Source organism: Pyrgilauda ruficollis, unplaced genomic scaffold (genome assembly GCF_017590135.1).
Source record: "Pyrgilauda ruficollis isolate IOZ18807 unplaced genomic scaffold, ASM1759013v1 scaffold13, whole genome shotgun sequence".
NCBI classification, from domain to species: Eukaryota; Metazoa; Chordata; class Aves; order Passeriformes; family Passeridae; genus Pyrgilauda; species Pyrgilauda ruficollis.
The window spans coordinates 5463516-5477857 of record NW_024511432.1 but is presented as its reverse complement, the minus strand read 5'-3'; the positions used below and the strand labels follow the sequence as shown (position 1 = coordinate 5477857).

The 14342-nt window shown below is 56.2% G+C and overlaps 1 protein-coding gene across 4 annotated transcripts in view; it reads right to left on the bottom strand.

The window, feature by feature from the left end:
- Positions 1–8426: 8426 nt before the first annotated feature.
- RIPOR1 (RHO family interacting cell polarization regulator 1) overlaps positions 8427–14342 on the bottom strand; it is a 31465-nt gene continuing 25549 nt past the window's right edge. For all 4 annotated transcript variants that reach the window (XM_041458735.1, XM_041458736.1, XM_041458734.1 and 1 more), the window contains 10 exons: positions 13163–13975; positions 12771–12910; positions 12289–12463; positions 12005–12140; positions 11696–11857; positions 11400–11558; positions 10861–11057; positions 10671–10754; positions 10387–10477; positions 8427–9385 (listed from right to left, as the gene is read on the bottom strand). In XM_041458735.1, coding sequence (XP_041314669.1) covers positions 9288–9385; positions 10387–10477; positions 10671–10754; positions 10861–11057; positions 11400–11558; positions 11696–11857; positions 12005–12140; positions 12289–12463; positions 12771–12910; positions 13163–13975 — 2055 coding nt within the window. In that variant the 3' untranslated portion in view covers positions 8427–9287. The remainder of the gene's footprint in view (positions 9386–10386; positions 10478–10670; positions 10755–10860; positions 11058–11399; positions 11559–11695; positions 11858–12004; positions 12141–12288; positions 12464–12770; positions 12911–13162; positions 13976–14342) is intronic.

Genomic DNA, 14342 nt, shown 5'->3' with positions numbered 1-14342 from the left:
ACAAACAGCAAAGCGTTTGGACACAGAGCAAGTGCGGTTTCCTCCACTGCATCACAAAAAGAATCGGGTTTTGTGCTTTCCCCCCCCAAGCAGCACAGACCCACGGACGGGAGGGAATAACGCCGTCCTTTGCCATGAGATTTCGGGCTCCATCCCTGGGCAAGCGCCCGGCTGCGGAGGCCCGGGAGGTTCCCGGGAGGTGCCCCGCGAGTCGGGCAGCCGGGCCAGGTCCCGGCAAGTGACACAGCTGGTCGGCGGCTCGGTGGCAGCCCAGGTGCTCCCGATCGGAGCCCGAAGCCCCGTGGGGACCCCGGGCCCGAAGTGGGGTGGCGGGGACGGGACGGGGGGGGAAGGGCGGACACAGAACGGCGGGGCCGCCGCTCTCCGGGAGCGGCGCGGGGGGTGCGGGGGGGCTGCCGGCCGGTCACCGCGGCGAGAGCGGGCGCCCCCCAGCCGTGCCCGCCCCGGTGCTGCTGCATGGCGCTGCTCAGCCTGCCTTGCAGAGGGAGCTCGAGTCCCGCTCTGCGCCTCGCAGCGCCTCTCACTCCGCCGCACACGCCAGCGCAGCGAGGCGGCGGCCGGCGGGAGCGGGACACGCGGCCGTCCCCGCGGGCAGCGCCCGGCCGGACACCGCGGCAGGACACGGGCGGCGGGCGGAGGGCGCCGGGCGAGCCCCGCGGAGGTGCGAGAAAGGGGGGGGAGCGGTGGCGGGGCGGGNAGGGACGTGCGGGACGGGAAGGGAAGGGAGGGGGCGGTAATGGGGCGGTTAATCAGCGCCGGTGGCGCGGTGGAGGAGACAAAGGAAAGAAAATGGAGTCGGGGCCGGCGGGTGGCGGCGGCCGGGGAGGGAAGGAGGGCGGGCGGCCCGGGCGGTGCCGCAGCCCAGCGCCGCGCTGTGGGGAATGGCGGCGGTGGCGGCGGCGGCGGCGCGGGGACGGTAGAGGGAGACAAAGCCCCCCTTGCTGCCCCGGCGGCGGCCGCTGCGGGGCCCCAGCCGCGCCGGAGCCCCATCGTGACACCTAGAGGCCGGAGAACGCGACTGCAAACCCCCCGCCGCCGCCGCTTACCTGCGCNGCGGTGCGAGGGTGGGGGGGGCGAGCGAGGGCGCGAGTCGCGCGCCAACTTCAAACGCGCGGGGCCCTCGGCGTTACCCGGCGCGCGCCTGTGCGTGCGTGCGTGCGTGCGTCAGCGCGTGACGTGCCGCCGAGGGGCGGGCAGCGGGGGGGGGCCGGAGGCAGCGCCCCTACCTCCCCTCAGGGCAGCGCGCGGGGCGGCGTGAGGGGAGCGCTGGGCCGTGCTGGGCAGCTCCTGTGTTAGTGCTGCCCCCAGATCCCGACAACGGCGGGCAGTCCCACCTCTGCACGCCGCTGCTCAGCTGGAACTTCCCTCTTCACCTCAGCCAAAACTGCCCGCCTCACCTCATGTAAAACTGTTCCCTGTATCTTGTCTAAAACTGACCCCTTCACCTCAGCCAAAACTGCCCACTTCACCTCATCTAAAAATGTTCCCTGTATCTTGTCAAAAACTGACCCCTTCACCTCAGCCAAAACTGCCCCTTCACCTCTGCAAAACTTTCAAAGCAGGAGGCTGTGCCTCAGCTCTGTGGGAAGAAGCTCCTCTGGAGAAAAAGGCCACAAAGAAAGTTCATGCTCCGTGCTGTGGAGGGATTTGGCCTGGTTGAAAGACCCAAGCTTTCTCTAGGCTGGAAGAGGAGTCGGTACAATCATGAATTAATCAACAGGAAAATCATAGGACAGTTTTGAAAATACCAACAATTGTCTGGAATTAGGGTCTAGAGGGGAAGCCATGCGAGGAATGGCTGAGGGCGCTTGGCTTGTTCAGCCTGGAGAAGAGGATACTGAGGGCAGGACTCACTGTGGGCTTCAGCTCCCTCAGGATGGGCAGCACCGATGGCTGCTCCCTGTGACTGGTGACAGAACCTGAGGGAACGGCATGGAACTCTGTCAGGGGGAGTGAGGCTGGGTGTCAGGAAGAGATTCTTCACCCAGAGGGTGGCCAGGTACTGGAACAGGCTCCCCAGGGATGTGGTCACAGCACCAGGCCTGACAGAGTTCAAGAAGCATTTTGACAATGTCAGGCATGTGGTGTGATTCTTGGGGATGTCCTGTGCAGGACCAAGATGTGGACGTGATGGTCCTTGTGGAACCCTTCCAACTCAGGAGATCCTAGGATTCCACAGTTCTGTGATTTAAGATGGTGTTTGCCTGGTGTTTTTAAGGACCTTGGGTTTGCCAAGCTCATAATCAAGTAGGACAAACCAGCTCCAGTCAGTTTCAGCACAGCAGGAATGGTAGATGTGCTGCCAGGTGTTTAGTAGGGAGCTTCTGGGAAAGTCAGCAAGGTTGATTTCCATCAGAAGTTAGACACCATGGTGTTTTCTGTCCACAACTTATCCCCAAAAGGTGAAAAGAGCTATGGCACCCTTGGTGAGATGCATGAATTTATGTGAGGATACTCAGGGGCTTGCCTGTCTTTTATTTTCTGCAGTTTCCTGAGTTGCTGAATCTTCTGGGTTTAACATATTTTCTCATCTCCAGCAGTGTTGCAGCAGTCCCAGAGATGATTGACAGGCAAGCTGAGGAGAGGAGAATTCTATGAGCTCATGCTGCATCCTCTTGGTATTTTCTTACCATAAATCCATGTGAAATGGAGCAAGAGTAATGGGTTAAAATATTAATAGTTCAAAAATCAGATGCGTTGGAAGGAAGCTGCATTTTTTTGTTCCTCTTACTCCATCAGTCACTGGAGGACAATAAGGCCAGGAATTCAGAGAGAAATATGAATGTAAAGAAACCCCAACACAAACCTGTGGTGGGAGTTTTAAGGCTGTTAGAGTTGAAATCCATGTTAAAAATCTTTCCTCCAATTTGTGCCTCTTGAGATATCACTGCAGGTTGGGATAAAAGCTGTTCAACAGCCCAGGCGTTACCACAACCTGCTTAACAAGTGACAAACCCATCAGAAAAACATTAGCATACATTAGCATGTGTAAACTGTGCCCTTAAATCCTGCTATGAATAATGGCGATGACTTGCTGAGCTGTGCTGTGGAGAGGAGGGTCTCTCTGCCGGGGGAGTTGTGCTGAGAGTGAGATCCGGCCCTGACCCGGCTTTACGGGTTTCTCCTGCCTAAGCCTAAGCTCTCTCAAGTCCTTGCAAAGCAGCAGAGCGCCGTGGGCTGTGTTCTGAGTACCAATACTCCTTTAGAGGTTGTTGACAACCCAGAACAAGTTTCCTTCTCAGGATCATGACAGCAAGATAAGTCCATTAGCCTGTTTCAGTGGGGGATTGGCAGCTTACCGAGGGGCCAGAGGGAATGAGCTGTGTGGGTGCAGCCTTGGCTGAAGGAGAAATAAATTATCTACAAAGCAATGGTAAAAAGTGGCCATTAATTATAAGGTGACAGTGTAGCCCACAACCATGAGCTCCTGGGTCTTCATTGCATGAGAAATTTGAATCATCAAAACAATATCCTGAATTTGAAGGAACCTCACAAGGTTTTTTGAGTCCAATGTTGGACAATCGAAAGCTTTGCTAAAATAAAAAAAAATCCCCACATCCATGGCCTTCCGTTTAGCCACTGGATGAGGTGGTGTAGAAGGAAATTAAGTTAGCACAGCACGAAGAATCTGCTCAGAACATTTCTGTAGTGTGAGTTTTTAAAAAATCACGTACATTCTAAGCTGTCAAGCCATCAATTCTCATGCTGCAGTTTTTGGGAGAATGGCATATCTTTCGTCTGTAGCCATGAATCTTGCTTTAAGCTCAAAATTTAGCTCAGGCACGAATCAAAATGGAGAAGAGCAGTGGCTGTGTGTCAAACTCTCTCTTAGCTTCTTCGAATACCCACCTAGGGCAGGGTGTAAATGGTTGCTAATGATCCTTCTTGCCTTTTGTTTGAGCCATTCCACAGCAAACGATCGCATCTTTCTAGTAGGAATGTCGCAGCTCCGGAAGCAGAAGGTTTTTTCCTGGCAAGCACCTATTCGTGGACTTCTGCTAGGAGCGTCCCGGGCTATCCACCAGCGAGTGCTGGGGCTCTGCCCTACTGATCCTGGGTTTCCTCACTTGGAGGCGCTTTTGAGCCGATTTGCAGGGAATTCAAATCCCCAGCCTCTGTCCTAACCGTGACTGCTCCTGAGTATCGGTCTCTGAGCCTGTCCAAATGAGACACCCAGAGGCAGATGCTCTTTCTAGAAAAGTTGCCTGAGCGAGGCCTTTCCCAGAGACACCTTGCCCATGAGCACAATGGAAAGAACTGAAGCCAAGGGGCTCCCGAACACCTTGCTGAGGCCCTGGGTGGGCTCACCCTCCTCATTCCAGCTCTGTGCTTCCATCACCTTCACAATCCCTCAGGAGTCACCACTCAGAGTCAGCTCTAAGGAAGGCAGTAGTCGAGGCTGAGAGCATTAAATTAAATTTTGAAGGCTGCCTAGAGCACCATTTGGTGTCTCTGTGAAACAAGGCCCCAGCTGATGCCCCAGGAGTGGTCCTTGGAGAACAAGCCCATACAGATGTGCCTGACAGCCCTGCAAGGAACACGTCAGTGCTCATGAGGAGGCTGTTGCTTTGCTGTGGTTCAGCTCACGCTTCTTAGCTGTTCCAATAATCTCTAAGTGTCCCAGTGAGTGCCTTGGAAACACGATTTCCCACAAGCCTGGGAAAAGGTGGGAGGTCCAACTTCAAGATTGCTCAGACCGGAGAGTCATAAACTGCAACCTCCAAAAAGGACTTTGCATCAAGATTTAAGTGATTTCTAACGCAAGGGCTGATTGGAGCTTGTGGTGCCACAAAGTGGCAGCGTCTCCTTGGGGTCATTCTGGCTGGTGGCTGCTCTTGTGTCAAACACAGGCAGCTGCACCAGCCTGGATGCTGTGCAAGAGCAGGGAACATTGTGCTGATGGCCTTCAGGGGCTCCTCAGAACACTTTCCCCAGACTGACAGGTAAAAAGCGATACCGCAGAATGCTCCAGAATCCGTATGCACCCTTCCAATTAAAAGGAAGAAAAGCAAAACCAGCAGTAAGCAGGGAAAAGGAACATCTTCCCCTAGCCAGAGCACATGGATAATGTAACTGTGACACAGACACCCTCCCACGGGCTGCAGCTCCTACAAGAAAAGCAAGTAGCTGCTGAGCACAAGCACGTCCGTACGGGAGGGGGATGTTTTAAGTGCTGACACAGATTTGGCTGACAAACGCGGTGCTGGCACACTGTCTCCTTTGAAATAACAAATGCTGCCGCAAAACGTGCTCTGCACTGCTGTGTCTGTCCCTGTGTGCTGTGAAAGTGGCTCCCAGGGAGTTCACCCATGAAGCTGAGGGGTCTGAAAATCAAGACCTTTTGTGTGAAGTTCCATCCTGTGGAAATGGCAGTCCTGCAATTTCAGGTGACCTGGTGGTGTCCATAGGGCTGAGGTCTTTGGCAATGCCAGCACAGACCCGTTCACAGCAAGGGGCTGGGCAACAGATTCTTAAGTTAATCTGTTTGAGTTTTTTTCCCACATGTTCTTACAGACACATAAATAATGGGATTATTCCTTGCAATTCCAGGAGCAGTCATTTTGTCCTGGCCTGCAGCTCCCTGCCTACCCTGACAGAAGTCTGCTTTTCTGCTCTGATCTCTTCAGTCAAGGTGTAGCTTATCTTGGAAAGTGGAATTGTGCTGCAGGCAGGGGACAAGGTTTTGGCAGGGCAAAGAGAACACCCAGGTAGGTGAGTGAATTAAATTCATGGCTTTGGCCACTGGGGCACTGGGCTGTTGTTTTTTTTTTTTTTTCAGCAGTTATTGCAAGGGGAAAAGAAACCAAATCAAACGTGTGACAGGGCTGGGCCACTTTCCACCTCTCAGGTGCTCTTGTCTGCAGTTGCATGTGCCAGCTGGGACCTACATCCCTCATCTCTTGCTGCTCAAGCTGACAGTATGATGCAGTGATTTGGAAAAAGCACTGTGCTTTCCTCCTGGAGCTTGTCCAGCCCCCCAAAGCAGGTGGAAGAAGGCTAAGGAATGAGTGATACAGCAGTATACTCCTGGTTAGCCCTCCCTGCAATCCCATCTGCAGATAAAACTGCATCCAGAAGTGGTCATGCTGAGGGGATGTCCCAGATGGGATCACATGCACCACAATATGCTACATTCTGCCTGAGCCAGCCCCAAAAAGCTGTGCTACAGTGAGGAAGGAGGAAGTGAAGGCTGCAGCCTCTTGGGATACACTTAGAAACCCAGGGAAGCACCGATGGATGGGCCTTGCTTGGCTTGGGAACTATAAATCCCCTGCTCCACTGGTGATGACAGTGCCCCTGCTCTGGCACAGGTGGCTGGCAGAACTGGGGGGCTGTCCCTGTCTCTGCTGCTTTTGGGGGCATCTTTGCTGCTCTGAACTACTCTCCTCCCAGGACCATACAGGCCACTAAGATGATTAAGGGATTGGAACAGCTGTCATGAGAGCTGGAAAAATGAAGGGTTGGAAGGGAGGGTCTTGTCCATGCCTGGTGGGGGATAAAAAATCACAGAATAGTAAGGTTGGAAGGAACCACTGTGGGTCATCTGGTCCAACCTCTCTGCTCAAGGGGTCATCCTAGAGGGCATTGGACAGAATTGTGTCCAGATGGTTTTTTAATACCTCCAGTGAGGGAGACTCCACACCCTCTCTGGGCAACCTGTTCCTTTGTGTGGTCACCCACACAGTGAAGTTGTTCTTCCTCATTTTCATGTGGAACTTCCTGTGCATTAGTTTCTGCCCATTGCCTCTTGTCCTGTTGGTGGGCATCACTGAGCAGAGCCTGATCCATCCTCTGGCACCCTCCCTGCAGATACTGACATTGATGAGGTCCCCTCTCAGTCGTAACTTCTCGAGGCTGAACAGCTCCAGCTCCCTCAGTCTTTCCTTGTAAGAGAGATGTTCCAATTCCTTAATCATCTTTGTATCCCTCTGCTGGATCTGCTCCAAGAACTCCATGTTTCTCTTGTACTGAGGAGCCCAGAACTGGACACAGCATTCCAGATATGGCCTCACTAGGGGTGGAGGGGCAGGATCTTGCCCTGCTGCCAAAGCTCTTCCTAATACATCCCAGGTTACCAGTGGCCTTCTTGGTCCCCAGGGCACACTGCTGGCTAAGGGATGGCTTCTTGTCTACTGAGACTCCCTGGTCCTTCTCTGCAGAGCTGCTTCCCAGCAGGTAGGCCCCCACCAGGTACTGGTGCATGGAATTATTCTTTCCCAGGTGCACCATCATGCTGGATGTTCAGGGATTTAAACCAGCAGAAGGTGATGGGCAGGGTTTGAGGAGAGGAAGGCAAACGATACACGCTTAAAAAAATCACCAGCGAAACCACAGAGCAACATCACAGATAAGAGGGGAGAGCAGTTCTGGAGGCCCCCAGCCCCACAGTAACACCATGCAGGGTATAGGAGCAAGGGCCCCAGCAGCCCTACTTCATGATGCAGGCAGAAATATCCAGGATCCCCCCTTTCTGCCTAGTCGGGAGGTAGCACAAGACCCAGCACTCTGCCGTGCAATTTGTAGCCTGGTGCCACCTCCTCCTTGGTGGGGCAGAAGGCTCCGTGTCACCAGCCACATGCTGCCAAGGCCACTGAACTCAGGAAATTTAATAAAAGCAGTGAGAACCAATCGTGTTGTGAGTGTCAGGGAGGTGGCTCCCACCATGCTGCTGCACCATGTTGTCACAGCCACCAAGAGGACAAAGTTCCTGGGAGAGCCAGAGGAAACAGTGCTTCCTTCCCAGCAAGCCTCTAAAAATCCAGCAGCTCGGTGCTGAGGAGCTGCACAGGAGGGGCACAAAAACCTCCAGCCTCAGGCTGGAGATATGGTGAGGGACGAGCAGCAAGGGGGGACACAGAGAGCAGCCTCCCTCCCAGCCCAGTGATGTGTCCCTCACACAGTGAGGTGGGGACAGCGGATATCCTGGGACAAGGCACAGCCAGTTAGGCAGAGCAGCTCACAGGGTGGTTTAGCATTCCCTGTCACACCCATCCGGTGTGGGAACATTTGGGAACATGGCCTGGCCACCACAGCTGCTGCAATCTGCTTCCAGTGCTGGACAGGGGTCCTTACTGGTCCAAACTGGAAGTCAGGGCCTAGATAACCAACAGCAGCTGGAGATGGGGAACGTGTGGATTTACACACACACACAGGGCTGTTTCCATTCCCAGGGCAGCCCTGGTTTTGGTGGTCCCCACCCTGTGTGGCCACCTCCTACTACCTTGGGTGATGCGTCCCATGCCCAGCAGCCAAATTTTGGCAACATTTGGCTGAGTTGCAGGGCCAGAAATCACAATTATTTCCCATGGCATCCCCTGTCACCTTCCAGACAGCTATGCTGACACCCAACTTGCCCTGCCCCAGGGCACTGGGGCCAAAGAAACACCCTTACAGTGACACCAATGCTCTTTAAAGGTTTTTATTTCTGCTTTAAAATCAAAATTAGTCATTCTCTGTAATTACATTATATATAGATTTATAGAGACAATATAGAAAAGAATTTTTTGCTTTTGTTTTTCTGCAAAAATCTGTAAATAAAAAATAAAACAAAACAAACAAAAAAAAAGGTGGCAGCTTCTGTCCATCCATCTGTCCGTCTCTCTATCACTCCTCCTGCCCCTGCCCTCCACAGCACTTTCCAACAGGCCAGGAAAGGCTCTGGGCTGAGGCCACATCTCACTACACTCCCTACAGCCACAAGCCAGGGAGGGACAGGAGCACGTGGAGCTGGAAAGAAGAAACGCCAGCAGAATATATTAATATCTTATATTTCATTTTATTTAAGTCCTGGGGACTCCAGGTGGCAGAGGGCAGCAGTCCCCATAGCCCTGGCAGCTCCTGGAAAGAAACAGCGAGGTTTCCAAAGTGCAGGTCCTCCCGAGACAGGGCGCATGCCCTCGAGCAAGAGGAAGGCAAGAGGAGGCAGAGAAATCCTCTCCCCACCACCCCAGTCCTGGCAGCTGTAGCGGACAAGGGGGACAGGAAGGATGGACTTCCTGGGTACTTAAATAGCGATCCGAGGGTGGGATGTGCAGCGAGCCCCCTGCCCAGTGGTGTGGAGGTGGCACCCGTGGGGCCGGTGGCCGGGGACAGGGAAGCGGTGCTCTGTAAGGCAGTGTGCGGCCATGGCGAGCTGCCGGCGGGCGGGCGGGGTAATACTGTGGTGTGCTGCCGGGAGCGGAGCTGCCGGGTCCCCAGTCCGTGCAAGCCCGGGTGGCCCAGCAGTGCCTTTGCCCTCAGGGATGGCAGGTGGGTGTGCGTGGGTCTCAGAAAGCTGTACTGGCCATGCTGGCTGGTGCAAAGATCCGCGGGAGGCTATCCAGGGTCTCCTCCAGTCGCCGGTGAGCTGATTTACCATCTTCCCCTGCAAGTACATGCCACGGTCAGCGATACAAACTGCAGAAGTTCTGTCCCCTGCTAATCCCTGGCCACCTACCCTGGCCTTTCCAGGGAACCATGCCTAATACCTGGTAGAGCTGAGCCTGCGTGCTATGGCCACAGCATGGAAACCTCTCTCGTTCTCTAAAGCACACCCCATGGCAGGTCCCAGCTGGGATCTGGATCAAAAAGTCCCCAGAGCTCCCAATTCAGAGGTTGCAAATCCCATTCTCAGCTGCCCATGCGGGACAGGGTTAATCTGTGTTTCGGCTGCAGAACTGTTGGCTTGTGGAGAGCCTCACTTGGGGCCAAGGTACCAGTGCTCAGGGCTGTGCCAGCTCTGGTGGCTCCAACAGCTATGCATATCTGCATGCACTGGCATGGGGGTCACAAGGGCTCCCCAAGAACCCCCAGGCACACACAGGGATGCACACATCCATGCTACAGGCTCACTCTGAGCTCTGCCTGCAAATCTGCCCGCAGCGGCCATCCCCAGCAAGAGATGGTGACATGGACAATCTGCTGGGACATAGGACACAAGGCATCTACATGTGTCAGGGTGCCAGTGGGATGTGCACTATCAACAACCAAGACACACAGACTCCAAAATGTGACACAGCTGACAGGCTCTAAGACAGAGACATTCGTGAGCAAAGCAGCCGGAGGAGGGACAAGGGGTACGAGGACAGCTCACGTGTCCCAACCTGTGCAGCAGCTGCCACGATCTGGAGGCCTAGAAACACACTCAGATGGTTCTCTCAGGGCCATCTAGCAAATAATAAATAACAACCAGGCTTAGTGCTGTGGCTACAGGATGCCTGGCCCTCGCTGCCAGCTTGCTCTTGCCTGGCAGAACTTGGGGCATAATGAACCAGAGTGCGTGGGGTAGCCATGGAGCCCCATTTCCCGTGAGCACTGCTGGCACCAGGAGATGCCACTTGGGATGCTGTGGGTGGGGAGCAAGCAGAGAAGCAGTAGGACACTCACCGCACAGCATCAGGCTCTGCTTGGCTGCCTCCCGCACAGGCTCTTTGTCGGTTTGGCACAGGTAAACCAGCTGCTCAATGCTCTCCTTTGCCTGCAGAAGAGACAAGGAAATGAGTTTTGGCTGTCAAGGCTGGAGCAGGAACACAGCCAGAATAGGACGGTAGCACAGGACGCTGCAGCCCCATGGTGCAGAAAAGCCCCTCATCCTCTTTCTTTTCCTCCTCATTGTGTTTTCTCTTTCCCTGGAACATGCAGCCCTGCTGCCTCCTCCCCACATCCCTCACCTTCAAGCAGCCCAGCGCCGCACACCCTGCTACACGTGTCTGCACCTCCTCATCCTCCAGCTGCTCCAGGAAACACACGAGGGCCTGGGAGAGATGGGGGAGTCAGTGCCACCATCTGTAGCAGACCAGGGGCAGCACCCTGGAGGCTGTGGCACCAGCCCACGTCATCCCTGGCTTGCCCAGCACGTACCCGTTGGCGGAAGCGGGGGTTTTCTGCCAGGCTGCGGAGCTGGGCTGACACGGCGCTCACCACCTTGCTGTTGCCCTCCACGAGGAGCAGGCTCAGTGCCTTCAGTCCCTCCTTCTTCAGGCGGCCCTCGGGCATGCGCTTCAGGGCACGCAGCACCACGTCCTGGTCATCCGAGTTGAGGTTCTGTGCCAGCAGTGCTGCAGGAAGCCATCCAAGGTGTGGGGAGTCACACAGCACTGCCCCACACCCCTGCCACCCATCCCCAGGCACCTTGGATCCATGCTGGGCAGAATGGGCCCTACACAAAGTGCCAATGCATGGAATTGCTCCCCACGACACTGGGGGACCTACAGCAAGGATATGGAAATGCAGCATGGGACTGGGCTGCACTCTAGATCAGACTGACTTGCCCACTCCAAGAATGGCTGAGCCTCTTGGTGATGCCCTTGAATGGTCATGGCACTGCGGCAGGGTGATCAATCACTATGGTGATACTTTGGCACCCCATCCCAGGACTTAAGGAGGGAGAGAACACTCACCTTCCTCTGCCAGCTCCATCATGTAGGTGTCAAGCACCAGGGCACCGAGCGACTCAAAGTGGCTCCAGTACTGGAAGATGGTGACCTGCTCGCTCTGGGCACTGCCGGGCCGCCGGGGCAGCCGCCGATTCAGCACATCCTCCACCAGCTTCACACACACTGTGGGAAAGAATCAGGATCACAGTGTGCAGCAGCCATGGTCACTCCTCTCTGGAGCTGCTGGCACCCATATCCTCCCACTGATGGTCACTGAGTCAGGCTGGCAACTCCCCAAACACCCCTGGGCACCCACTCACCAGCATCAGCCAAACCAGCGTGCTGCTCGCTGATGGGAGCTGCATACTGGGCACTGAGCACCTGCAGGAACCGCTCCACAGGGCAGGTGTAGACATTGGGCACTTCCACACAGAGGTCCCAAAGGGGCAGCACGCCCTCCTTCCGTGTCGAGAACTGCACCACTGTGGGGACAGGCACTGTCAGACCTCCCCGAGGCCACAGCAGCAGGCAGGTGACTCCTGCCCTCTGTCTGGCATGGTCTGTCGCTGCCCAGCCATGCCCACGACGGGACAATGGCACAGAGGGTCCCCTCAGCTTTGTTTCTTTACCATCAGCGGCCGAGCTGGCTGCTCCTGCGCGCTCCTCTGTCAGCTGGCACACGATTTCCAGCACCTGGGATTCCCGCAGGAGCCTGTCCAGAGCATACATCTCCTGGCACCGCAGGGGACCAAAGGTGCCCAGCTTCTGCAAGGCACAACCAAACCAGAGACATCAGGGACAGAGCTCACTGCCCACATCACAGCCCCCCGGCTGCAGCAAGACCCCCTTCAAGGGGATACATACAGCCTACCCCAGGGTGTCCCCTGCTGCCATATCCCACCCCAGTCCTCACCAGCAGCAGGCGGTTGCAGTTGTTGAGGTGAAGCACCAGAGCTTTATCCAGGAACTCATTGCCAGTGCTCATGGGATCAGTGCTGGCCTCAGAACCACTGCACATTCCGGTGTCATCTGCCCCCATCTCGCCAGCGCTGGGGGCCCTGCTGCTGCGCAGAGGTCTGCCAGCCCTCCTGCAAGCCAGGGAGAGATCAAGGCCGTGGATCAGCACAGGACACCTGGACCTGGCCTTTCCCCACACACAGGGCAGAGGACAAGTCCCAGAGGTATAAGGACTGCCTCCATCCCACCCCTCATGCAGACCTGCAGGGTGACATTGTGCCACCAGAAGGACCAGGTACTGCTGGTTCTTGACCTAGACCTTCCCTAAGCTGTGACGAACAGGTCTAAATATGCTTGGGCACCCTTGAACATCCCCCATTTCAACTGCCCCAGGCCATTTCCTGCCCTGTGCCCCATGCCATGAGCCCCACTGTGCACCTCTCATCTTGGAGATGCTCCTCCTCAGAGCCTTCTGAGTCCTCCATGTCAGAGGTGTTGAGGAAGCTGAAGCTCTCCAGTGCATGCTCCACTGTCAGGCTGATGCTAGAGGCCCGGCTGAGGAAGACACCTTGCTTCTGCTGTGGAGGAAGGCATGTGGAGTTGGATCCTGGCTCACCACACAAGACAGTCCTGCCACCTGCATTACCAGGCTATGCCATCATGGATGGCCCCATCCCCATCACCCCTGGGTACTGCCAGCGGGGGTGGTATTGTCTCCATTGCCTCTGAGCACTGCCACCATGGCTGGCCCTGTCCCCATCATCCCCAGGTACTGCCAGCCAGGATGACCCTGTCACCCTCACCCCATGACACCCCTGGGAGCCCCTCACCAGCAGCATCTCCTCCAGACGTTTGAGCTCCCGTTCGAGGGGCTGCAGCTCTGGGAACTGTCCCCGATAGTCATCCAGAGCTGAGCCTAGGAGGCCAATTGCCTCCTCCAGACCTGAATCCACCATCTTCCCCCGTGGCACCTCAGGGACGCTGGTGGGAAGTGGTGGGGTTGGGACGGGCCTCTCTTCTGCAGAGGCTTGTGCCAGTGCTGTGGGGATCCCGGTGCCATAGTCACTCTGTGCTGGCGCCTGGCTCTGCACTGGCTCTGCACTGCCAGCCTCCTCCTCGCAGGAGGTTGCCCATGCCACGGAGGCACGAGGCTTGGCCTCAGTGGCCCTGTCCTGCCCTGCCACAGCAGCTGCCATTGCAGCACCAGGCAGAGGGTGTGCATCTTGCTCGCCCATCCCTGTGTCCTCCGTGCTGGGCGCAGGCTCCCAAGGGCTTTCCACAGTCTTGACCTCCATTGTGGCATCCACGCTGGCCTCACTGATGTGGCTCAGAGTCCGGGAGTAGGGCACATGCCCGTTGGCCACTGTCTCCTTCTTACGGCTGTTCGGCTCCTCTGGCTGACTCCCAGCAGAGGGGACGCTGCTGCCACAGGCCCCAAGCATGGCGTCAGCCTCCTCTGGTTGCTGGGAGAAGGAGATCTCGATGGCAGGGGCGGAGGCCTGCACCTCAGGCTGCACGATGGGCTTGTGTGTGGCATGGCGGGCACTGCTGGACAGCTGGGGACTGGAGGAGTCATCTGAGGACTCAGAGGAGATGGACCAGGCTGTGCCGTTCTCCAGCTCCTCTTGGCGCCGCAGCATATTCTAGAGAGGGGGAGAATGGTGTCAGCTAAGACCCTGCTCCTGCTGCCCCATCTCCTCCAGCTGTCTGCATGTCAAACGGGCAGGGTTGAGGATTGATCTGAGCTGGAGGGCACTGAGGCTGCCATGGCTCTGCTGACACAGCAGGATGGTCAGCAAACACCTGGCAGCTTCCAGCTCTGGATCCCACCCAATGCCAGAAGGCAATCCAGCTCCCCATGAACAGCCCCATAAGTCCTGGAGCCTTGGGGTGCCAGCAGTCCCTCAGCACAGTGGGATGCAACACATGGAGCCAAGGACACCAACCACCATAGCTGCAAGGACAGCAACAGCTCCAGCACCAGCTGGTGGGGACAGCACTGGCCACCAC